General features: G+C 43.6%; 2 protein-coding genes across 3 annotated transcripts in view; one reads left to right on the forward strand and one right to left on the reverse strand.

Moving 5' to 3' along the window:
• Positions 1-6,265: 6,265 nt before the first annotated feature.
• Positions 6,266-12,724, forward strand: zgc:153867 (myosin light polypeptide 6). 2 transcript variants are annotated; one of them, XM_030357397.1, is made up of 6 exons: positions 6,266-6,457; positions 8,284-8,311; positions 9,980-10,123; positions 10,389-10,562; positions 11,750-11,827; positions 12,150-12,724. In XM_030357397.1, exons 1-6 carry the CDS (start codon positions 6,281-6,283, stop codon positions 12,176-12,178), a joined length of 630 nt encoding a protein of 209 aa, XP_030213257.1. In that variant the 5' UTR covers positions 6,266-6,280; the 3' UTR covers positions 12,179-12,724. The 2 variants fall into 2 exon arrangements, with proteins under 2 accessions (XP_030213257.1, XP_030213258.1); XM_030357398.1 differs by lacking the exons at positions 6,266-6,457; positions 8,284-8,311 and adding exons at positions 7,582-7,689; positions 8,072-8,099.
• Positions 12,725-16,401: 3,677 nt separating this feature from the next.
• The window catches only part of c1ql4a (complement component 1, q subcomponent-like 4), a 12,132-nt gene continuing 2,278 nt past the window's right edge, over positions 16,402-26,255 (reverse strand). The window contains exon 3 of the mRNA XM_030350453.1: positions 16,402-16,845. Within this exon, the coding sequence (XP_030206313.1) occupies positions 16,666-16,845 (180 nt within the window). The 3' untranslated portion in view covers positions 16,402-16,665. The remainder of the gene's footprint in view (positions 16,846-26,255) is intronic.

Raw genomic sequence — 26,255 nt, forward strand, 5'->3', positions numbered from 1 at the left:
CCCCCCTTCTCCCTCTACCCCAAACTCTCCCCTTTCCCCCACTAGCCCCTGCCTCTCCCTTAAACTCTTCCCTCCCCCCCACAGCCCCCGTCCCTCCAAATGTCTTTTTTACCCCCCAAAAAAAAGGAATCACACTGCCACAAGTGAGTTGTCTTTGGTTGCAGGTCCCTGGGGACGGGAGGGAGAAAGGACTTGGGGGAGATGGTGAGCAGTGCTGACAGATGGGTCCTTGTTTCTGTCTCTTTCTGCAGATTTTCCCTCGCCCGCTAAAACACAGACGCAGCAGACACACTCGCGCACCGAGACTCACAAACACAATGGGCATTAAAGCTCCACACACATGCTCCCCTGGACCGCTTCTGAAAGCTGAGCGGATCGCAGCAAAGATGGAGCTGTGTGTGACAGAAGATCTGTGGCCTTCTGTATTCATACACTTTGGGAACTTGTGTGTGTGTGTGTGTGTGTGTGTGTGTGTGTGTGTGTGTGTGTGTGTGTGTGTGTGTGTGTGTGTGTGTGTGTGTGTGTGTGTGTGTGTGTGTGTGTGTGTGTGTGTGTGTGTGTATGTATGTGTATGTGACGTGTGTATGTGACGTGTCTATGAGGCTGACTATGAGGCTGACTATGAGGCTGACTATGAGGCTGACTATGAGGCTGACTATGAGGCTGACTATGAGGCTGACTATTAGGCTGAATATGGTAACTTAACAGTCCTTCCTGAGGGACCAATGGCCCCTCTGATTCGGCAGCTCACATGGGAACATTAGTGGCCTGACTTTACCTCACTCACACATTCACACATACACAACCATACACACACACACACACACACACACACACACACACACACACACACACACACACACACACACACACACACACACACACACACACACACACACACACACACACACACACACACACACACACATACATATTCACAGTCAAACACATAGATTAGCACATATACAAAGCTACACAAGCACACATGCTGTCTCTCTCACGCATGCACGCACAAACACACACACACACACAAACACACACACACACACACACACACACACACACACACACACAAACACACACACACAACTGCCACAGCCAGATGTACTCAGAGATATACCATAAACCAAAACAAACACTCACAAATAAACAAGGCACACCTTTACCTCAACTTAAATCTTAAATCAATCAATTTAGGATAAATCACTTGTAATTGTAATTGTGTATTGTGTAATAATAATGGACTACTGATAATATTATATACATTTAAGAGTTCAGAGTTTAAAGCTGAGGATTTAGAAATTGAGAGTCTGTCTAGATGTGTAAATCAAAGCCATATTATACATGGAGCCAAGTGCATAATTATAAGGATTCAACACCCGGCCGCCTGCAGCACATACTCAACAATTACCCTAACAAGCATGACAAGACGGCTGTACATTCAAAGATACGTGCATGTTTTAAATGCAATGTTCCCTATAAACATAACAGCTTTACTAAATACTGATTTGTGGGTATCACTAATGCAGAGCATTTTAACGTAAAGGTTAAGGGTTAAGCTTAGTGTACATCACTTGAATAACGGGTCTGGCAAATGCTTGGTTGCCCAATATCATAATCTATCAGGAGTTTACAATGAATCCTGTTTACAACTTTTCCACAAACAAAGTTTTGATCACATCTTGCAGCTTGGCTTCCCATTATGTCTAATCAACACCCACCCATATACAGTGTAAATCCTTACCCTTACCCTCACCCTAACCCTAACCCTAACCCTTTCTCCGGGGCTCATACTGTCTCTTGCCTCGGGGTGTTACTCTCTAAGTGGGGTTTGAGCCATCCAACAATGGGGCCTGCGGTTTCGTATTCAGGATACTTTACGAGCTCCATCCCAGGGCATCTACAATGTTCTTTATTTTGGGGTAGATGGGTGTGGGGGGGGGCTGCAGTTAGAAGGGGGAGTAGAGGGGGGAGGTGGATCCATCTGCCACGCTGGCGGTCCTCTGGGAGACGGGCGTATCCCAGGGGTGTTCTGGAGAGAGCGGGAGAGACAGACAGGCTGAAGGGATTACACCCAAGCACTAATCACTAGCGGTAATCTGTAAGGGCCCCCCTGTACAAAATCCCTCTCTCAGCTCCCATTTTCTTTCTACATTTGTGTATATATGCTTCAATGTTCAGTATGCAGCAGATATCAAAAGCTGTTGTTGTTGCCTTGAAACCTGACAAACACAAGGATCAATCCAGGTGTTATGTTTCTGCGTTTTAATTGGGGGAATAAAGGCAGTAGGTGTGACTGGCAGAGAGCCATGGTGCCTATGTGATCAGGTGCAGTGTCCCACAAGTGGCCTTGTCTGATTCCCACTGTGACCATTATGCAAATACAGCAACTAAACAAGCCCACAGCCCAAATTACTCCAACCGACAAAAACACTTTTTTTTTTATATATCGAATTCAACTGCTGTACATTTTATTTATTTAACTGTTTAAGTTTGTAGGCCTATGTGATTTGAAACAATGTTATACCAATTATGAGTATATTTGACAAAATGTATTCTTTAAGAGAGATGAAAGGCTTTATGGATGTTATCCGAGGTCTGATTGTTATTTATATCTTATCCCACGCTGAAATAGTTCTGGTACTGATAGAGAATGAACCAGGTCACCGCAGGACAGATGATGAAGAAGAAGAAGAAGAAGAAGAAGAAGAAGAAGAAGAAGAAGAAGAAGAAGAAGAAGAAGAAGAAGAAGAAGAAGAAGAAGAAGAAGAAGAAGAAGAAGAAGAAGAAGAAGAAGAAGAAGAAGAAGAAGAAGAAGAAGAAGAAGAAGAAGAAGAAGAAGAAGAAGAAGAAGAAGAAGAAGAAGAAGAAGAAGAAGAAGAAGAAGAAGAAGAAGAAGTCACCAGGTGATGGTGCCAGAGAGAACTGGAGCATCCTGGCCTGCGTGCTCTGCCCCCTGCAGAATGCCTATTGGACAGGCAGCCCCCTAAGCTCTCTATCCCTGTCTTATTGTTTGGTGAGCCCAGCACTGTCAGTATTAAGCCCAGCTAATGTGATCTGGAGGCAGCTGGAGCGGTCTCGATTATTACCATGACACAGCCAACCGAGGGGTGTAATATCATTAAAAATAAATCAGGTGGTTTGGAGATTTGCCGTGGCGGGGGGTTTTCAATGGTATTAGTTGGGAGAAGTGCCATAATTTCATTAGTGAGTTGGGGCCCCGTACAGGATCTGTTGAAACGTTTCCTTTAACGTGTAGTAATTGAATTTGTTCTCACAACAGTCCCTGCTAAATCTAAAATGTAAGAAATTATGATAATAAATTGTCAAATTAAGACACCACATTTTTTTAATTTGATTTTAGAAAGATCAAGAATCAACAGCGGCCAATGGAAATAATACAGATAAAAAAATATATATATTCTCACATAATTTTGTTTTTTGCAAAACATAAGCCGATGATGTTCATTGGAGAAGCGCAGGAAACGCATCCGAATCATCTAAACTTGTCTGGAACCCTATAAGGTAGGCCTATTCAGTTCTTAGAGGCACCCAGTGCAACTTTCGAGGCTTAAAAATAAACATTCAATTTCTAGTCTTTTTTACACGTAGTAAGTTTCAATAACTCCATACCATTACATACCGACATTCAAGCAGCAAAGATGAGATGTCGTTGTGTGGTGAGAACTGATAGAAAATCGATAAAAATAACAATGCCGCCATTTTCTTTATTTTTTGTAACCTACAATAAATTAAGCAGGCTTCCAGTCAATGGAAAAATGGCTTCTCCCCACCGGCGATTGTTGTTGTTTACGATTTTCTATCAGTTCTCACCACACAGCGACGTCTCATCTTTGCTCCTTGAATGTAAAAAAGACTAGAAATTGAATGTTTATTTTTCATTGAATGTTTACATAAAGTTGCACTGGGTGCCTTTAAGTTATTAATTAAGTTATGCCGTCAGGGCGGCAGGCTGATCAGCTGACCTCGCTGGAGGTGGGGGAGGAGGGGGGAACAATTAATCAGAATATGAACCATGAAGACATTACAAAAAAACAAAAACGATTGATAAATCTCCTAACACATCTTTAGAGACAGAAATCTCTGTCTTCTGTTCGATATCTCCGATCTGCTGTCAAAGCGCCAGAAGTGCCGTTGGTCTCGCAGCGAGGGTCTCGTGTTGCTATTGTTCTTACGCTCGCGACACATAAACGGTGATTTCAAGGCCCATTGAGCGCGCGATGGATTGTGCCTGAAATCCATTGAGGGGAAGATAGAGCATCGATTAGTAGTCAAAGTAACCAGTAAATCTATAGCCTAAAAAAATCGTGATTAAACTGAGCTTAATAGTTTAGATAGGATAAATCCTCCTAACGTGAACCAAATATGGGCATTTTGATCTTTCCAAATTAGGCCTATTTTAAGTTGTTTAATGATGTCAAACGATTGAGTCACGTGTAGGACTTTGTCAAAGCTCCCGAAACTTAAAATGTAAAAGTTGGAATAGGTTATAATTAATATGCATATACGTATTATCCATTTCCGAATAGCTTTAGACCTGTAGCTGCAGTTTAGCTGAATAATTTGTAACAGCTAAACATATTGTATGGTGTATTCATATATTTTTAGGATTTACCGGGTTAGGCCTACACATTGTTTGAACGGTTAACGGCTATTTAAATAGATCATCAGACGAAGAAAAAAAACACTCAAATAGAAACAATCAACCACAAGTTGGCCAATAGTCTATACGTGGTCGCTGCCCATAAATTGTGTTTTTTCAGATTGTATAACATTGCCCTCTTGTGGTGATTGTTAGAATTATTCTCCCCATCTAGAATGTCCCAACACTATTAAACATCATACATTATTAAATGTAAATAATTCAGGGGCTTTAAAACTCTTATATTCTTAATTTATTTAATTATCAATTCATTATTTTTTAATTACTTATTTATTTATTAATTTGTAAAAAAAAAAAATTAAAGGTTTTACTTTGTTACTCATAATGTAGGCCTATGTCTGGTCAATTTAAATTGAAACTACATTTATCTCAGTTTATTATTGCTTGTGGATTCTTTAATTTAAAGTGAAATCTGAATGCACACTTCCTCTTAGAACAGAATCGATATGCAGATCATTTAAGCTTTGGCTTGTCTATCCGTGTACCAGCCCCAGCTGACAATACTGTCTCAAAAGTTATACTACCAACACATACAGCTTGTCTCCTCCCCTGACATTGATGCATCCCCACCGAAGTAGCAGAGTATCATTTATTTTGTGGCTTATTTTTTCAGGAATAATTCAAAAGGAAAACAACAAGCTGTAACCCAAATGAACCATTGTCTTTCTACTGGCTCTACGTGGAGAGTATAAATAAGCCCACAGGGCAGGAAAACACAGAGACTCACCAAAACAGAACCGTCCATTATTAGATCAATGGCCAGCAGGGGATGAGACAGGCTGTATGGTAGTGTAATGGCCAGGAGGGTAACATGACATGTCAGCTGGGGCTGATTCAAGGAGCTGAGTAGCACATACACATTCACACACTTCTCTTTCTCTAACTCGCCCACATACGCCTCCATGACCTAAAATAAAATAATTCATGATTCTCACTGGAGCCTATATATAACGCTGCTTACATGCACTCTCTGCCCACTCCTTATTTCAAGTCGATGCTCTTCTGTATTTTCTATCTATGCATTTGGCCTCCAAGCATTTTCGACCACCCTAGGGCATCACACGCAAAAATACACACACACACACACACACAATCAAAAGACACAAATCCATGCACACCTCGCTTTTTTGCTCTCTCTCTCTCTCTCTCTCTCTCTCTCTCTCTCTCTCTCTCTCTCTCTCTCTCTCTCTCTCTCTCTCTCTCTCTCTCTCTCTCTCTCTCTCTCTCTCTCTCTCTCTCTCTCTCTCTCTCTCTCTCTCTCTCTCTCTCTCTCTCTCTCCCCTACCTCCCACCCTTCTCACGCTCTCTCTGGGCCCACCCCTCCCTCCCCACCACATGATATGAACATCTGACACACTTTTTCTCATAACCTCGGCAGATCTGCTGCTCTCCCTCCTCAACCAGCAAACTACCGCCACCAGCCAGCCAGCACACTCCTATACCACCAGCCATCCAGCCCACGACCACCACCACCGCCAGCCGTCCAGCCCGACCACCAGGCTGCCAGCCAGTCAGCCAGCATCTGGTCCAAGCAGGGACACCCACCACAGCAGACGGTATCCTTCTCAGACGCTGGGTTCCGGGACAGAAGAGAGCATGGCCCCGAAGAGAGAACCCTCCCTAAAGAAGAGCCCTTCCCCTGGGACCCAGCCGCGGCTCGGCCCCCCGTTCCCCTGCCTCCCCGTGAGTCCCGAGCATCCCAGAGCCGCTCCGGAGCAGAGGCCTAGGATGCTGCGCCCGTCCGACTCCCCGTTCGACCCCAGCACCTTGGAGGTGGGTGTCTGGGACCAACTTAGTGTGGGTCGATTCTCTTTAATCAGGCCTACGGGATACTATTTGTGACGCTATGTTTCCCCACTGTAAATGCTCACTGCAATCGGTAGTCTGTACCTCAGTTATGCTGCTGCTAAGAATACATTTGTATCAACAAAAATAGAGATTGGTTCCGACCACATCGAGAGAGAAGGGTTTTGATTGAACTTTATGTGGGAGCAAGCTCGTGCAGTTTGACCGTTCATTTATTTCTGCTGGTGAACTCAAGTAAGCTATTATTGTTTAGCCCCTAAAGCTAGAGATCCCAATGTGGGGCAGCAATGATAAAAAGTGTCTTCGTTATTAGGTGGCCTCCTTAGGGAGATGCTTCTCTTCTTCGGTTCTCTGTCTTATCATCAATGTGTTTTAAATTGCAGCATAACTGCCTGTATTCTTGACCCACATTAGGCTCGGCACACTTGCTTTAGCTTTTCTGTAATCATTACCTTTTTTCATGTAGGCCGATGCTGCTGCAAACACAATGAAGGTGCATGGTCTGACCCTGTGCAGGTTTTTCCGGCAAATGGGTCTGGTAAAATTGCTTACCTAAATCATTTAGAATTGTGTTGAGCTAGGTATGCCACAATTGACCACTTCTGAGACTAAAAGTAAATACATAAATACTAATTGTTTAGTCTAATGATCAAATAAGTAGGCTACATGTTCAAGTATTGGTGAAGTACCGCCAATTACAACAAGGTTGGCAATAAAAACTATGATTTAACTAAAACTCCCCCTAAAGAATGTAGCCTATAGCAAGACCGGTCTATAACAGTGATTCCCAACTGGTTCATCGCGACTCACCCATAAGTGGATTGCGAGGTCATTTTAAGTGGGTCGCAGAGCATTTGCCAAACCTTATTCTAAAATCCTCAATATTGGTAAATGAATTATTTTTGGGTCGTGACTTAAAGACTTATGGCACATGTGGATGCTGAGGCTAGAGTAGTTGAGAACAACTAGTCTACCATACAGTTCACACATATAGCGTGCCAGCTATGCTGCTGCTGGGGCTGGACTACTCTGAGAAGAGCTAGGCGTGCCAGGTGTGCGGGGGGTACGCGCTGCGTGCTGCGTGCTGCGTAGTGACGAGAGTATGACGCGTCACCAGGCTGAACTACACTGCATGTTTTCCTGCTGTCCCACATTCTTCGCTTTGCCGACGTCCCGGACACAGCTCAGACACAGCCATGGTGGGTTTCTCTTGTGCTCTACTGTTTGCAGATGCGTCACCTGATAATGCTACTAAAGATCAGACCTCAAAGCAACTAATAATCTTTGCAACATCTGAGATGATGAATGTTAAGATGTGGTTTGTTGGCGTTGCAGACTGACTGCTAGCGGAAGTATAATGAAGTTAGCCTGGTTAGCTGTGTTAGCGAGTACTTCTTTAAAGAAAACTATCAAGTTGTGTTTACTTTCGTCAACGTGGCTAAAGTAGTGATCAGGCCAAATACACATAGCCTAAACCAAACAAGTAATGTAGTAAGTAATGATTGTCTCCATCACTGGGATTACTTTTGAGTTGTGTGGCAAAAGGCTCATTTTCACTGAGCTTCATTTCTTTTTGAACAGTCGGACTTCTCGGAAGATCAAATCATTGGTGAGTCTTAAGTTGTGGCTCTGTAACCCTAACCCTGTCTCTAAGCTTTCCTTGCATGTCCCATCCTTCATCTCCGTACCCTGGTCCTGGTCTGCTCTTCGCTCCTGTAGGAACAGCTGAGGTTCTGTTCTTTTCTTTTCCTGCTGCTCAACCCTTTCCACTTCACATTACTTCTTCTTTTCAGATTGAGTTTAACCTGGATCAGATCCACGGTAAGTTCGTGGTACGGGCATAATGGTTTTCCTTATCAGGGGTGTGTCTGCATGTTTGCATCTGTATAAACACGACTCGAGGCATTTTGTCCGTCTAGTTTATGTTCACGTATAGTTGGCATTGTGTGTGTGTGTGTGTGTAGATCATGTTGTAATATGAATTGCATTAAATTGTGTTCGCTTATATGTACAAGCCTTCGTGAGAAAAAAAAGAGTACAAAAGCTTAGATATAACCAGCTCTAGTGTAAACCTAACCTTTTCTAATATTATAATGCATGCATTCTTAATTAAGTGTACTGAAGTTTAACATAAAGTTTGCTTGTTATCTGCCTAGATGATCATCCCTGCGCTTTTCCTTTTTTGGTGTTGAGTACAGTAGTGGAATGATATTGCTTCTCTGGTTTGTTTAATCACTATTGACATACTAGGCTGCATCCAGCCACTCTCCTCCTACTTTCCTCCACTCCTACAATACCAAATAAGGTAGTAGCTGGCTAGAGGGGAAGAGGGACATTCCTGAGAATCGGAACAATTCCACAAACAGGGTTAGGAATAGCCCTCGACTCTTCAACATAGGGCTTGAACTTAAATGGGCATCCTTGCCCAGCAAGTTATTTAAAAAAGTTATGCTTTAGTTCTATCCTATAAGTTGCACATTTTGTTTGCGTTAATTTTTTATTATTTAAAATGTTTCTGCAGCTGATATATCCTACTGACTTATGTTGAGTTTCTATTTTAATGCCGTCTGTTGACCTAAACACCTGAATGGATAATCGATTGAATAATTAGTTTGAGATACCCTTTTTAGCCCAAAATAAAGAGTAACACAATTATTTGTTTGTAAGCAAGCACCAAGGCAAGGATGGCTGTAATTTAAGTTGTATTTAAACTACTATCATAGTTAGTTAGAAAGTGTTTTAATCTGAATAACTAAAAGGCCGTCTATGGTCATGAATGCCTCTTGTACACAGAGGGGATCAGGTGTACAATGTATTCTGTCTGGGTGTTCTTTCTCCTTGACAGGTCGTTTAACCTAGAATATAATAGACCATGGAACCTGGGAGATCATGTTTGCCTGACCTATGGGAGCATTAGCCTAGGATGCAATAAGAGATCAAGTTAACTTTCCTATTGGAGCTCCAGTGCAGGCTACAACGAGAGGTCATGTTAGCTTACCTATTGGAGCTCTAGTGCAGGCTACAACGAGAGGTCATGTTAACTTTCCTATTGGAGCTCTAGTGCAGGCTACAACGAGAGGTTATGTTAACTTTCCTATTGGAGCTCTAGTGCAGGCTACAACGAGAGTTCATGTTAACTTTCCTATTGGAGTTCCAGTGCAGGCTACAACGGTCGGTCCTGCTGGCCTGACCTATGGGTGCTGTGGTGCAGGCTACAATGCAGGCAGGCTACAATGCAGGCTACCATAATTGGAGTCAACTGATATCGGCAACTCTGGAGTCATCCTTAATATTAAGCCCGTCCAAATCAGTCAATTGATTAACAACCTTTTTGTGGATAATTGTTTGTTGTGCTTTTTAACCCATCCTGTGTCTTAGCCTTTTAACTCCTTTCTTCTAAGATAAACCCTATGCACAGATGTCTCTCATTTCCTATTGAGAAGTGTCTATGCTCTACTTTTGCGTCGTCTGTGTATGATCCCTGTGCAGAGTTCAAGGAGGCCTTCCTGCTGTTTGACCGGACGGGCGATGGGAAGATCAGCTACTGCCAGTGTGGGGATGTCATGCGGGCGCTGGGGCAGAACCCCGTCAACGCAGAGGTCCTCAAAGTCCTGGGGAACCCTAAGTCAGACGGTGAGTTGGACCCACATTAATAGACTACCATCTTGTCTTGGATTAAATCTCTTTTGGGACCTTCAATGGTTTCTGTGTTAAAAGCTTACAAGTTATTAGCTAGTTTTTATTATATATATATATGGAATTACTGCAATTACTTTCAAGTCGTATTCATTTTTATTCTGGACAGTATTCAAGTCATTTTACTACCCTCTTGTTGGGTTATTCAAGTAATGATGTATGATTAAGGAATTCCTGGCTGACTCCCATTTTGGCCCTACAGAGATGAGCCTCAAGATGCTGGACTTTGAGCAGTTCCTCCCCATGCTCCAGGCCATAGCTAAGAATAAGGACCAGGGCTCCTTCGAGGACTTTGTGGAGGGCCTGCGTGTGTTCGATAAGGAGGGCAACGGCACCGTAATGGGAGCTGAGCTCCGTCACGTCCTCACAACGCTAGGTACGCTCTACGTTTCATTCATCAAACTATTGTTAAGAGAGCTGTCCAGTACTTTCAATTAACTCAAACTCTTGATAAGATGGTGTCCATTCCTTTCAACTAACCCCTAAATCTGTGATTACACCAAAAGCGAAGAGAATTTATATATATATATATTATATCTTTTATTTTATTTTATTTTTTCATCTGAATTGTAATATTGAATATCTTCGCAAAAATCTGTTTAACTTTGCAGTCCTCGGCAAGCAACAAACCCAGTTAAATCGTTGAATGGGGAACTTTGTAGGCGTGTCTTCTCATTGTCATTGTTCAGTGAACGCTGAAATTATAGGCTGGAGGCGGTGAGCTACGTTCAGACAGGTTCTGTGTGCGGAAATTAAACGTGAGCTTTCAAGTTGTCAGGTTGTCAGGTTCCCAGGCTCAATTTGTAGTGCAATGCTTCCAAACCTGGCAACCTACTAGGACACGGCAGACCAGCAGAGGCCACTGCTGTTCACTATTGTTTTACCTCTAGAGACCTTTAGAGCCCTCTCCCCTTTCATTCTGCAACGTTTTTGTTGATGATATGCTACATTTATTTCATATTGCTAATTTATTTAACAATGACACATTTCCGGACCAAAGCAGTTGCGATTTCTCGGGTTGATCGACTAAAGGTATTTGCCTGAAGTAACGTCAACTTCTAGGTCCTCTTCCACACAAGGACCTCTTCATCCATGTCAATATCTTGAAGAGCACATAGTCCACCCGAGTACCTCTAAAAAGGATTAGGGGCATAATAATATCGGCTGATGATGTATGTTGATCATGTTGCTTGTCCCACTTTATGTTCAGCCATTTTTATTTATTTATTTATCGAATATTGACTCCCAATTGCATTTCATAATTCTTATTATATTTAACCTCCAAAACACGTACCGACCATCTGTATTCCCTCAGCATTGTGTTGTGCTCCTGGTGTATTGATGTAGTCGGGTGGTAGGGTCCACAGTTACCAGGGTGACGTATCAAAACATTAGCTTGGCCGCTAGATTATTCCACTCCGGGCATGGTTAAAAGACAGTTCATTGAGACCCTGACTGCGGGGGAACAGAATACAGATCAGGTTTCCAATTGGTCCCGTTGAGGGGGATCAAGGCAGAGATCGTTTCCACTCGCTCTGACATGAACCGGTCTCCTCCCTTCAGGAGAGAAGATGACGGAGGACGAGGTGGAGACACTACTGGCCGGCCATGAGGACGCAAACGGCTGCATAAATTATGAAGGTGAGGAGCAAAACAACCTGACCTGAGGCACGCTACTGTGTCTGTTTTCACTCAGAGCACCCTCCAGGCTTTACTGCTTCTTTAGTCACTGTGAATGTTTTTTTAAAGTTCAATTTGAAAATGTGAATGGAAACACGCCTTCTGTTTCTGTCTCTCTCCTATGCATCTCTCACTCTCTCTATGCAGCACCTCCTCCCTGATAACCAGAAGTGTGTGTGTGTGGGGGGGGGGGTTGGACCGAGCTCCCTCCAGATGCTGTATTTGACGTCAACCGTGTGTGAGGAGATGTGATTTTAACCTCTCTCTCCCTCTCCCTCTTCAGAACTGGTCAGGATGGTGATGAACGGGTGAACTGGTCAACACGGTCATGAACGGCTGAAGAGAATTCCTGTTTGTCACCCTCACGTTTTCTACCATCATATATATATTTTGTTGCAGTTACCTTCCATTTAATGCTCACTATTCTTTTTTAAGAAGTGCCTTACATTCCCCTTGTTAAGACCCCAGATTACCCTTTTATCTATTGCTGCCTCGCCCATTCCTATATGTGACCAACATGCATGTACTTAGAAGATAATATATATATATTGACATTCCTAAAGGCAGCGCGCAGACTACCTGTCTTTGGACAAACATTTGAATTTGATTATCGATGGCGTGTCTGTGTTGGTTCAGATTTTACATAAGGATAACGCTTGTTAGCAATTACTCCTATTATCGGACTAGACTTACTGTGGTGAAAGGTATTTCATCCATTTTCATGTCAGAGCTATGCAGTAGTTTAAAGTTGAAAAGCCATACAATCACTTGGGGAAATATGACAACTCCACAGTTGTACATGTCCTAGTTCCCTTTATTCCATTGCTGCATTGAATTAAAAAAAACAAATCTCAAACATTTGCTTATTTTCTTCTTTTTTTCTCATCTTTTATATCACATGAGGTAAAAGGAATTGACTTTAGAGCTTGTGATCGTTAATTAGACCTAATAGTATGGCTTCTACACAAACAAAACCTAGTAGAAATGCATGCTGCATGCAGCTAACCAAATATACTTATTCTATCGCACATTGATTTATCCAGGAATCTTTTTTTTCTTGTTTTAAATATAAATTGTCAATCAATAACTTTCTTTTTAAAGTGCTAGAAGGGCCTAGAATAAGCCTGGGCACAATGCGTTTGTTGAATCGATTTAGTACCTTAACAATGACAGTAGAGGGCTCCCTTGCTTATAAAGTTGACTGGTCAAGGCTTGCCTGATGCTAGTTTCCATGGTGCTTCATCTGAGACTTTATGCCAAAATATGATTAATTTTAATTGACCGTTTTTTTAAACTGAGCTTCTTTCACTACAAAAAGTATGCATATACTTATATCAATGTCTGTGGCTCCATAGTTGTAGTAAATTAAGTTATAAGTCACTGGTCAGAAGTAGTCAAATCAATGCCTGTTTGGCAATAGTAAACAATAAGCAGTGCAACTCTTTGTTTAGTTTTCTATTAAAACAATCTCTGTTTTAATAGAATAATAAATTCAAAATTCAAATTTACACAAATTCAGGTGAAGATAACCTTGCAAGAATAGACATTGTCGGTCATAATTATTTCCAGCTGACTGGTCCATTTTGGGTTGAGGTGAGTTGGTGGGAGAGAGCCGGGGATGTGGGCAGCAGAATGCTATTTGGTGGCTCCCTGACCTTTTCTTCATTCTCCTCAAGCAGACACAACTATTTCCCCTCATTAGGCAGTGGCGCTGGTGGAGTGTGAATCCTGTATGTATGTGAGGCGAGCTTCAGGAGGGTGATCATAGTCCAGCCATGAATAGGTTGCCTGCTAATTACTCCGTGTGCGTGTGCGCTCGTGTGTATGCTTGTGCGTGCGTTTGTGTGTTTGCGATGGTGGAAGTCATGTCTATTGATTATTTTAATCCGTCTATTTGTGAGTCTGTGATCCTCATGCCTCTGCATTCGACAGGGGAATCACTAATGGGTCTCGCGCAGCCTTCCTCAGACCTCTCCTCCCCATCCAATTACCTTTCAGCAGGAATCCGACAGGGAGGGCTGGCTAGGGGGAGGAGGAGGGGGAGGGGGGGGGGGGGGGTGCAGCTCATTCAACCCACGGCCCATCGGAAGGAACACATTTTTAACAGAACCTCTAAGACCAGAATGCCATTTCCCCTTACCTCTAATTAAACACTTGAGTGTTTCATTCTGAATCTATATCTTTAACATGGACATGAAGGGGCAGACCCAGCGGCTCCATGAGCTTCACAATAAAATATCTGTTGCAAATTTAAGTAGTGTAATGTACACCCAAACAGGAGTTACTGCACTATGTCATATCATAAATATATACAAATTGTGTGTATCATTTTATTTTATTTTCCAGCCACATTACATCCTATTAATTCATTCCATATTTTGTCAACATACTAATTCTTACAATAATCCTTTATCCATACATTCTATAAATCCAATTGTATTTGTATTGTTCTTTGCTTACATATACTGATGTGATCTATAAAAAAAGGTTGTTTATATTAGCATCCCTCATCCCTTTTGCATTTAGTTTTTTGGAAAGATTCATATGTATAATGTGTGTATATATTTATACTTACATACATATATATATATATATATATATACAAATACAAACGTCATATATATGAATCCAATTACCTTTCAGCAGGAAGAGCTAATGGGAGGCGCAGCGCATCTGTGTGTGTGTGTGTGTGTGTATATATATATATATATATATATATATATATATATATATATATATTCCGGCAGGTGAGAGGAATACATATACTATTGAACACTACATTTGTATTTCTAAAATGCTAATTATTTGTGGATAGATACATTTATTATTGTCTTTACAGTAGAAAAATAACAGTATACATTTGATTTACTTTCATGAGATACACAGCACAATCTTTACTATTTGTAAGGTTTTGAAACATTGGGTATTTTGTACCCAATGTTTTGTAAAATGTTGAAAGTGTTAATTAAAAATAGGGATTTTTTCCGAAATCGTAAGTGGATTATTGACACTGATCGATGAATGAATATATTTTCCTCTCAGTCCTGTCTCAGTCGTATAGGAAATCAATGGTGAACGATACTGTATAACTATATGTATCACCACTGCTCCTGTGGTCAGACATCTGGGACACGCCTTGACACTCTCTGGGTAGGTCCACCTCTGCAGAAGACCACAAGTCAGGATGAATATGACCGACCAAACAAGTGGGTCCAACTGTCATTTTACCAGTTCCATTGATCTTGGCCCACTTCAAACGCACAACATTGAAAACCACACGTGCCGATATAGATATTTTTAATAGCAATTGTTAACTCTGTTAAACCATATTTGTCCGATCTCAAGAACACAGTGTGTGTGTTTATATATATATATGCTACGGCTAATGTATAAATGATGGCAGTGTTATGATTAGTCCTGCAACAAAAGTTACATTTGATTGATCAGAAGTAGAATTGCATCTTCCTTGTGTGAACATCATTGCGTACACAAACACACACACACACACACACACACACACAAACACACATACACATACAAATATGGGAAATTAATAATGCGCTTGGCACTTAGAATGTGCTTCATCACACAGAGCTCAATATATCTTTCTAATATATATCAATAAGATAATGATACTATAATAAATAATATCAATGTGTTTTCCATTTTTTATATCTGTCACATCAACGTATGATGTCTTAAACAACAGGTTATCACACAGCCCTGTGATAACCTGTGCATTGAAAATATATCTAAGCCTTTATTCATGGAAATAGGCACATAATGAGCAATGTCATACTATTGCATTGTAAAAAGAAAAATATATATATAAATCAACACGTTTTTTTGATTTTAGGGTGGTGGGGAAATACAGAGTAGAAACACAACGTAAATGCTGGGATTTCAGTCTATATCACGTTTCAGCTGTTCAGTATTCTTGACCAACGTTGAACCAGGCACCTCGCTTTAAATCATCAAAGTACCAAGAGAAGGGTTTCATTGTACTGCATATTTCACAAGGTCAATTATGATGGAACACACAGGTAATGGTACGGTAGATATTTCAGACACACAACATGCGTTTGTAATGTGCATCTATACTGTACACACTCTGCAATTTATATTTACACATACAATAAATGCACTTGATCATGAAGATTGGCTCACTGTCAACACAATGCCGTCAAATTGCCTCTAGGACAATTATGTTAATACATACTGATTGGTGTGTATGTGTGTATGCTTGGGTGTGTGTGGGTGTGTGTGTGTGTGTATCTAACTATGTCTGTGTGTGTGTATGAGTAAACACTCTTCATCTAGAATATGTCTGTCAGCATGTAAGTCAGGATGTATGCAAGACTGCGTATGCACCTGTGTGTGTGTGTGTGTGTGTGTGTGTGTGTGTGTGTGTGTGTGTGTGTGTGTGTGTGTGTGTGTGTGTGTGTGTGTGTGTGTGTGTATGCGTGTGTGTGTGTGTGTGTGTGTGTGTGTGTGTGTGTGTGTGTGTGTGTGTGTGTGTGTGTGTGTGTGTGTGTGTGTGTGTGTGTGTGTATCTAAGTGTGTGTGCATGTGTGGGGTTACAGTTAGGATAAGTAGTAGGCTTCAGCAAGGTTAGGTTTAGCAGTTGCCTTCAGTCAGGGGAGATGAGAAAGACAGATAAGGTGGGTAAGGGTCAGGCCTAGGCCTAGGCTTAAGGTTAGGCCTAGGTTTAGGTTTAGGCCTAGGCTTGTGGTTTGCAGAGGGCTTCAGTCAGGGTGGATGAGGAAGCCAGAGAAGGTGGTTTTGTGTTAGCAGAAGCTTCAGTCAGGGTAGATGAGGAAGCCGGAGAAGGTGCTGTACTTGTTGGTGCTCCCTCCGTGCACCTTGCCCCCGTCCAGCTGCACCCACACCTCATCGCCCACATCCAGGTGCAAGATCACCGTGTTGGAGGCATAGTCGTAGTTCTGGTCCGCGTCCTGAGCCATAGCGCTGGCTCTCACCTGTCGGAATCACACACACACACACACAGACGCATGCATGCACAGCACAGGTACGCACGCACGCACACGCACACATGCACGCACCCACAAACACACACACACACACACACACACACACACACTCAGACACAAACACCACACACATACAAACACACACACGCACGCACAGGTGAACACACAGACACACCAACACAAATACCACACACACACACAAACACACACACACACACACACACACACACACACACACACACATACGCACGTACACACACACACAGGCGCACACGCACACAGATAATGTAATGATGGGGGAAAAGGAAGAAACTCATGAGCAGCTCTTGAATTAGATGCTGCTGCAAATGTCACTGAGAATTTATAGCAAGTATATATATATATTCTTTAGAAATTCATACAGATTTATGTATATATCTGCATACATATGAAAGGAGCCATAGCCAACCTAGCTTGTTGCTATAATTGCACTCTTGATCTCCGTCGGAGATTAGCAGCCCTTAACGGACGAGTCGTTCCAGGCCTGCTGGTAAGGCGGTCCAAATGCCGGATGAACAGACAGATAGTCGCTCTGACCTCTGACCCCAGCGGGCTGGAATTGAATCCTGTGTTTTCTATCGACCGGCACCCCGGCAGCGGACGCCCGGGATAGTGCATGGAGATTTGATTGGTTGTGGGGATAAGCGCTCACACCGGGGACAACATGTTGTCTATTGGAAAACCCGCTCGGGCTACAAACAGCACCACTATCCTTGCCGTCTATTGACCTGTTGCCTATGATCTATGACAGCTCAATATGCATAATATTGAGCAGCCAGAGTCAGACGCTTCCGCATTTGCATGCTGCAGGAGTTCTACTTATTGACTCGGCAGCAGTGGATCTTTACTTGTTTGGTTGCACATTTAATTGGGTTTACTCATCCAGACATTGAAATAAACCAGATTAAAATTGATAATGGGAAGGAGAGAGCCTTCTATGCTACATATACAAAATATAAGTTTTATATTTATAAGGAACACAGCTTTTACATCATGTTGTGTTTTTATGCCGAATAATGTGCATAACAATGCACACATTGTTTTGAATAGCATCAAATTAAGAGTGAATTGTACTTGACATTCATATAATTTACCAGATTCAAAGCTTAATCAGTGCTCCAGTGGTATGGATATACAGTATATATATATATTCAGTGCTCAGATGCAGTTGCCAACTGGTCAAAATGGATACTAGCATGTTGTTTATGTTTTGATGTTTCAGTAAAGGAGAGAAATACTGCGATATGAGAGGAGAGTTTATACACTTTAGGAGAGGACACTCTATACCCCACACATATATATTTTTATTTAACATTACTACGTTTATTATTATTGTTCATTATCAAAGACCTATGTAGGATGCCACAATAATTATGTCTGTACTGACTCCAATTATCAGACATAACACAGCTGTAGCCTCCTCTCTTTCGCCTATGTCCACCCGTCTGTCCTCACTAGGTGCACTCCCTGTCCATCTTTCCATCTGCAATAGGTGCATTCTCTGTCCATCTGTCCATCCTCACTAGGTGCAGACGAGCCATGTGTAACTCCATGACAGCAATGAGAATATGATTTGCGACTCTGGCTGCCGCCACGTCGCCCCCATCACTCTGGTGTTGTTTTCCCCACCCAAACTCTCCCCCAATTTATAAACAGTCCATTTTACACCAACGCAATTTCATTTTCTTTTCACCTCCTCCTTTGCCCCTCGTGCACTTAAATGTACACTTTTCTGCTCAATTCCGAGCACACTTTCCTGCTCAATTCCCTGTACACTTTCCTATTAAATTCCATTTGCACTTTCCTGTTCAATTCCATGTCCCCTTTCCTCTACACTTCCATGTACACTTAAATGTACACTTCGATGCACACTTCCCTGTACACATATTGTACACTTCCGTGTACACTTCCCTTACACTATAACTACTGCTATTTGTATGTTAGATATTCAGCTGCTCTTTTGTTTCCTGCTCCCACCGTATATCTGTAGGTCTGCTCAGATTGCATGCAGGTCACGGATGCCACACCGGACATGCTGCGTGCTGCAGGCCAGCGGTTAAGCGCGTCCCTGTCCACTCTAAACCAGATTGATTAAGGGAGCGGAGCGGTCTATCTCCTGGGACAACACAGAGCCCTACTAGCAGCACACCCCGCCATACCCCAGACCATCGCCGAGGCTCCACTGCAGCCGCACAACTATTTCATTAGAGCTCCAATACTGGGGGAGGGGGGATCTATGTTACAACTGTAACGTGTCTGAGTGTGTGAGTGTGTGTGTTGGTGTATGTTTGTGTGTGTGTGTGTGTGTGTGTGTGTGTGTGTGTGTGTGTGTGTGTGTGTGTGTGTGTGTGTGTGTGTGTGTGTGTGTGTGTGTGTGTGTGTGGGGGGGGGAGCTATGTTTGTGTGTGTGTGTGTGTGTGTGTGTGTGTGTGTGTGTGTGTGTGTGTGTGTGTGTGTGTGTGTGTGTGTGTGTGTGTGTGTGTGTGTGTCTGCTGTGTGTGTGCATGTCTGTGTGTGTGTCTGCTGTGTGTGTGGGGGTATGTGTGGGTGTGAAATTGTGTTAAAACAAGTTTTTATGATTCAAAACATCCCAACTGCAACGGAATGATTTTAAGCAAGCAGATTATACCAGACTTGAATTAACTCGTGCTCAGATTTTCAGCAGTCAATATGTATAAAATATACCGAAAAAATCAATCACAAAAAAATGGGCTGAATATGAAATAAATAATTAGGATGCTACACAAAATACAGCTTTTTGTAAACAAAGCTTTAGTTCAAAATAAAGAATGCTCATGCTATGAAACTACACCCCAATTGTATCCTTCCTCAAATATTGCCGCTATAATATATACATATATATACAAAGGTTGTATTGTTATTCAGCCTGACATGTCTAGTGACAGCCATTATCCCATTTGCATCCAGTGATGCTTCTGTGGTGACTTCTTATTGACACCCAGCATATGTCAGGCTTCTCATTATTGTGGCTCGACACACAGAGTGATTCCCTCCTCCGGGCCGACTTCAATACCCAGCGTCTGCCCCCTTCTCAGGATACCGGCAGGCAGCAGCCCTCTTTTTGATCACTATATAATACTAAAGCCTCCGCTTGCCTTACAACCCTGTTTATCCGCTTCAATTAACCTTCAAGTGCAACTCATTGGCCTGAAATAAGACAACGTCATTCTCCAGCATATGACAAGCTGATCAGGAACAAGTGAGTGGACCGTGACGGCTCAAAGTCATATTTTTTTACCAGAGCTTGAAATCCCTAATTTGCTAAATCAGCTGGATGATGAAGATGTAAGAGGGAGCGATCGCCGTAGAGAGTGGAATATAGAAGATGTGAAGACGCTGCAGTAGGGGATTCAAAGAACGGTGGTCAGTTCTACGCTGCTCAACACCAGCTAGCACGAGGCTGTCGTGGATACCGGCTCGGTCCAGTTCTGGGGGGCAGTGGACCGGCAGCGGACGGGAAGGGGAGGCAGAGGGAGGAGAGGGTTGGGGGCCGAGGGATCCAGGAGATGCAGGCGGGGCCGACAAGGGGGGGGGGGTAGAGGCTAGTGGTTCCAGTGTGGCTCTAGGGTCTCTGGCTCTCTTTCATTACAGGGTCAGACCAAAAGATAGACCGAAAGAAAGAGAATAAACAACAACAAGGGCAAGGGTGTTGGAGCGAGATTGAGAGGGCGGGACCGCGGACCAATGGAGAGGGGTGGGGGGGGGGGGGGGGCGAGCGAGGCTGTTTTGTGGGCCACAGAGATTGGGCAGAGTTGGTGGGGGGGGGGGGGGGGGGGTGTATATGAAGTCTTGTTTTATCCGCCGCGGCGCGCTCCACTGGTGATAAAGCTGACAGGACTCATTCGCTGTGATATACTGACCTCTTAGAGCGGAGACAATAGAAGAGTAGCCGTTAAACGTACCTAAGGGAACCCTGCACGTAGTGGGCAAGCCTTGTGTCGGGAGGGGGGGGGGGGATATAATATTTATTGAATAGTTTTTTGGGGGGGGGGGGGGGGGTATGGGGATGACATGAAGACAAGCCACCGTGCCAGAAGTTTCCCTCCATTCACGACTGGCACTCTGCGCTACGAGCCGTAAGCCAGCGAGCGCTAACCGATGTGGCTCTGTACACATGGAGCACCCAGGGAATCACAGGCCCCCAACCACTGGGTGCTATCGGCAAGCAGGTCGACAACAATTGAATTTCTATGAGTTATAAATGAAGATCCAACCCTACTGAGTGCAGCCAATAGGTATCAAGACCTTTCCTCTTGCTCGCTGTACAACGGGCTAATTATATGTAATCTCCAGCGAACCCGTCTCTCTGTGCTGGTGAGGCTAATACCGGTACTGGTCATTACAGCCAGCGATGACATTTTAACACAGCTGTGTGAAATAGCGTGACCTTTAAGGGATCTATTAAAAGAGGCTGACAGGTGAAAAACCAAGAAAGACATAAAGGCACTAAGCTCAAATAATTGATATTATTTAACTTTTGCACTTTATACTTGGAATATCAAATATTAAGTTAAGCCCCGGGGGGTGATTAATTAGTTTGATGAACAGCACAAGACACATTAATGATGGAAAGGGTAGATGTTGCTGCTCTTTGACAAATTAATACGATAAGCTTTCCTCTCATTTGACATCGGTAGAGACATGAATTTAGTTAATAACATTTGTAACTACAACTGAATGTTAAGTAGCATTTGGGCCATAAATGTACTGAGGTTTCAGGATTCAAGCGATGTAACAGAAGAAATGTGACATTAGGAGCATTCAGACAACCGCAAAACTTTGTGTTGTTTGAGTTTTATGTTAATTATTATCAAATCATTTGGGTCTATGAACCTTTTATGATTCAGCTATTCAGCTAATAAGTTCACAATTACAATCATACCAATTCATGTGTTGATAATAAAAAGCATATATTTATCCTCAAAAACAAGGCAACAAGGTGATGCTTGGACACAATATAAATGTGGTCTTTATTAAAAGGGTAGATTACTGAGACTACAGTCTGGTGTAAGTGATGACCTGCATGTCAACTTAACCTATTTTATTCAATTTCTTCAGATTAAGACCTGTTATGTAAAGTCACACGCATTTAAAAAAGTTGCTCAGTGAATGTATACAATGACATAGGTGAGGAACTATGGGGTCATTTAGGTATGTTTTAGAGTTCAAATAAAAATGTCGACCTCTTTCCCCGTTACTCAATAACAGGACATATATCTCAGCGTGACAGTGTGACTAATGTGTCGATTTGGCACAAAACAGGGCTCAGGGTTAGGGTTAGGATCAGGGTGTCGTCAGGATTATCTCTTTAGATAAACAAACAGAACAAGGACGCGACCAAAGGGCCGCTCTCCTTCCAATCACAGAGCGCCCCGTCGCCGTAAACCTCTAGTCATCCCTCAATTATCTGGGAGTGTAGGGTGGAGGTGTACCCCAGAGTGGGGCTTTGGTGGGAGCTGCTGGGGTAATGGATCTACAGGAGTCTGACACCGTGCATTCTCCGGCAGCGGGTCCGTCCCTCGGAGCCCTGAGTCCTCTCTGTGTTACACCACGCTCAGGGTTTGGTCTGCTGTTAGGTAGGGACAGTGTTCTAGGTTTGGTTTGCTTTTGCTCCATGTCTAAAGGGGATCGTGTTGTGTTGTGAACGGGGAGTAATCGAAAGCAGATAGAGGTAATTATGGGTTAATGAGGTCACACCCACAATGCCGTTTGTTCTGGAGGCACACCACCCAACATGGCCCTTGAGTGAAGAGGAAGAGAGCGAGAGCACAGGGAACAGCCAGACTTGGAGCTCTGTTGAAGTTAAAGGCCTTGTGCGAAGACGAGAACATTGAGATGGACCTCTTGGAGTTTCTGTTTTTAATAACATTGGATTACCTTTTTGGGATTTATGTGGGGGCAGTACATTTAATACCTTATTGTGAGTTTTCCACGTGGACTACTTACTAATACTGTGTATTTCATTCTTTCCCTATGTCTGTATATTGTAATTTCAACAGTTTGTTTATTTATTGTCTATAGCATACCCTCCACAGATTTGCGATAGTGGTTGACTTTAAATCGGTTGATCACTGTAATCACTGTCTCTATGGGTTTTCCCATCACGTTTTCACAACTTCTGACATTTACACTGTTAGGGTGCACTCACACTAGGCCATCTGGCCGTGGCCGTTGGCCGTTTTCACACCTAACCCTGCTCAACTGGCCCCATGTTCTCTGGCCTGCATTCACACTAGGCCATCTGGCCGTGGGCGTTGGCCGTCGCAACTGTGGCCTGGCCACGGTAGGCTCTTGTACATACGTAATCACGTCGTAACACGTCATCACCAAGCGTCCGCTGCATGGACCATAATAATATAATATTTGTCCCGACACTGGGCCATTGTTCGGTGGTGTCCTCGACTTTGCATATGGTCGCGGATTCTCCCAAATACATCGGAATTCTTGTGGGTCTTCTCCAACTGTGCCTGAATAGCATCGTCTGCCCAAATGGCTAACAGACACTCGACTTCTCTATGGGACCAACGTGAACCAACAGTTGAACCGCTTGACGCCATGTTTACCGTCTAATGGGAAAGAAGGCTCGTCGCCTTCATTATGTCCATGGTCGTCGCATGGACTATACGTCATCCAGCTCAGGTTGCGTAGCCGTGCGTGTGCGCGTGTCGGCTCATTAGCATCTGTACCGTGGCAGCCCGTACCGTAGCAGCACACCTCTCCCAAGTGGCCAAGTTGGCCAGACTGGCCAGACTCACACTGGCAGATTTGAGCACGGTTAGGTGTGAAAACGGCTACGGCCACGGCCAGATGGCCTAGTGTGAGTGCACCCTGAGTGTACTTTATACACTAACAGTTGAAGTGGTCAAATAGACAGTTTTAGAATTCACAAATACCCAGGTTTTGGAACACGTCTGTGCTGTTTAGGCAACCCAGATTGAGTACTGGCATCTCATGCCATCTCATTCCCACAATGTGATTTGGTTTACAGGCCTATGTACTTTACACTTGTTCACGTGAGCTCAGCGCGCGCACACACACACACACACACACACACACACACACACACACACACACACACACACACACACACACACACACACACACACACACACACACACACACGGCCCCCTCTCCCAGACGTCGGCGAGCGCTGAAGCGTCCCACCAGCCCAAGCAGCCAGGCCTGGCCGGCTCGTCTCTGGTTAGCCTTAATCACTCGTCTCTCTCATGACATTTGGCATGGCCGTCTGTTCGGCCCTCCTCTGGCCACTGGCCCGTCCCGTCGCCCCCGACCTTCGCAGGCAGGCCTCCCTGTTGCCTCGTCCGCGGGGCTCCACTGTCTCTCCGTCTCTATTAAGTCATCCATCTCCCTTCCCCCTGCACCCCTTGATCTCTCTGTCAACTCGTCTTCGTTTGCTCACCCTCTGACTGCCATTCACTACGGCGCACGCCTCGACTCGACGCGGTCAGGGCGGCCTTCTCCTGCGCTTCTATCATCGTTAAATGAGGCTGCTGGACTCAACAGCGTGTTAATGCTGTCGTTGTCTGTTCCCGCTCTATTTCCAGCTCCAACTCCACCACATGCTATAGTAGGCTATAGAAAAGTTTGGCATGTGACCCTGGCTTTGGCACTATAGTAGTCACACGAACTGTGATGACTTTTGTCGCACTAATGTGCAGACAGCTTATCCTCCCCCTCCTCCTTTTCCCCCGCCACCAAACAAAAATCCCAACTTTAGCACCTTGGGCGCAACACGCTGTTTGATACTGCAGACAGAACACGACCTGTCAGCCGGCTGGTGTCGGTTTAGTAAACACCTAGCGTTGACTGACAGTCGTACGGCCGCAGGCGAAGCAACCGCCCGCCCCAGGGCTTCCAGCATAACGGCACACATGATCAAGCGCTCTGCAGCATTTCATTTGCAACCCTGCTTCTTAGCTGCGAATGTATCCTGCTCGTCTTAAAAACTTTGCCTCGGATCTGATGAGTCAAGAGTGGACGGGAGGTTCTTCAAAAGGGCATCAGACGCTCCCTGGGAGAGGAGGGGATAATTGAACGGAGTGAAAAAAGATAATCAATGGAGAATGCAGGAACACGTTGCAGACGAAGGGTCAGAGATAGAGAGGGGGATTTATACATTATTTAGGAGGCTCAGATGAGAATAAGGGGTGTGGAGTAGGCAGCGTATACACTGAGGAGGGGTGGAGGAGTGGAAGCGCCTTGAGATAGCTTGATCTGAATCACGCAATATTGAATGAAGGTTTTTGTTTTATTATGTTGGTACTTAGGAATGATGTCATATATATATATATATATATATATATATATATATATATATATATATATATATATATAGGGTGAATGTCATAATCTATAAGAGCCACGTTAAGACTACCTTATCTAGTGCTCATGCAATGACTAAATCAAAGCCTAGACCAGCTTGTTGCACAAGCTACATCCAGTCTCTTCCTCGTCTGTTTATTAAACATGTCTGGGTTCTGTGTGTGGAGGGGGGCGGATTAGCATTCCAAGTCCTTGATGGATGAATGTTAAAGGTGGAGAATGTTTCCTGGACTTTCTGGAGTCGGCTGAAATCCTTGTGATGTATTTCCCACCTCCCCCTCAACCCTCTGTCTCCCCCCAAACCCCCACCCTCCCCCCTCCCATCAGCCCCTCTGTCTTTAATTAGTGTCTGGGGAATGAGGGAGTGGATGAGTGGACTGTCAATTTTCTGCATTCATTATTTATTTACCCGAGGTGTAAACTGAGTGTAGGGCTGACAGACACTGGCTGCTCCCCTGCTCCTGTGTTTAGGCGATCATCAAGCGCTGTGTGTGATAGTTGCTAATTAGACGGCAGCCTTGGGATTCGCCACTTGTCATTTATCCTCTTTTTACTTATGGGAATGCAAATATTTGTAGCAGTGATTTTTTTCTTTTTGGTGTAACGCATAAACATGAATTTGCCTTAATGAGGAGGAAGAGGGGGATATTGCTGCTTCATTCTCGGGCTGTCAGTTTGCCAATGACTAAGTGGAGAGTGCTGTGAATGCGTAGCTGGACGTTTGGAAGGTGAATGTGAGTCAATGTTACAATGGGGATGGTAAACACTGAGAAGAAACCTGAAGTCTGTTTCCGCTTTGTGTGTGTGTGTGTGTTTGTGTGTGTGTGTGTGTGTGTGTGTGTGTGTGTGTGTGTGTGTGTGTGTGTGTGTGTGTGTTTGTGTGTGTGTGTGTTCGTGTATGTGTGTGTGTGTGTGTGTGTCTGTGTGTGTGTGTGTGTGCGCGTGTGTTTGTGTTTATTTGTGTTTGTGTGTGTGTTTGTGTATGTGTGTGTGTG

The sequence above is a fragment of the Gadus morhua genome, chromosome 1 (assembly GCF_902167405.1).
Source record: "Gadus morhua chromosome 1, gadMor3.0, whole genome shotgun sequence".
In the NCBI taxonomy this organism is placed as follows: domain Eukaryota; kingdom Metazoa; phylum Chordata; class Actinopteri; order Gadiformes; family Gadidae; genus Gadus; species Gadus morhua.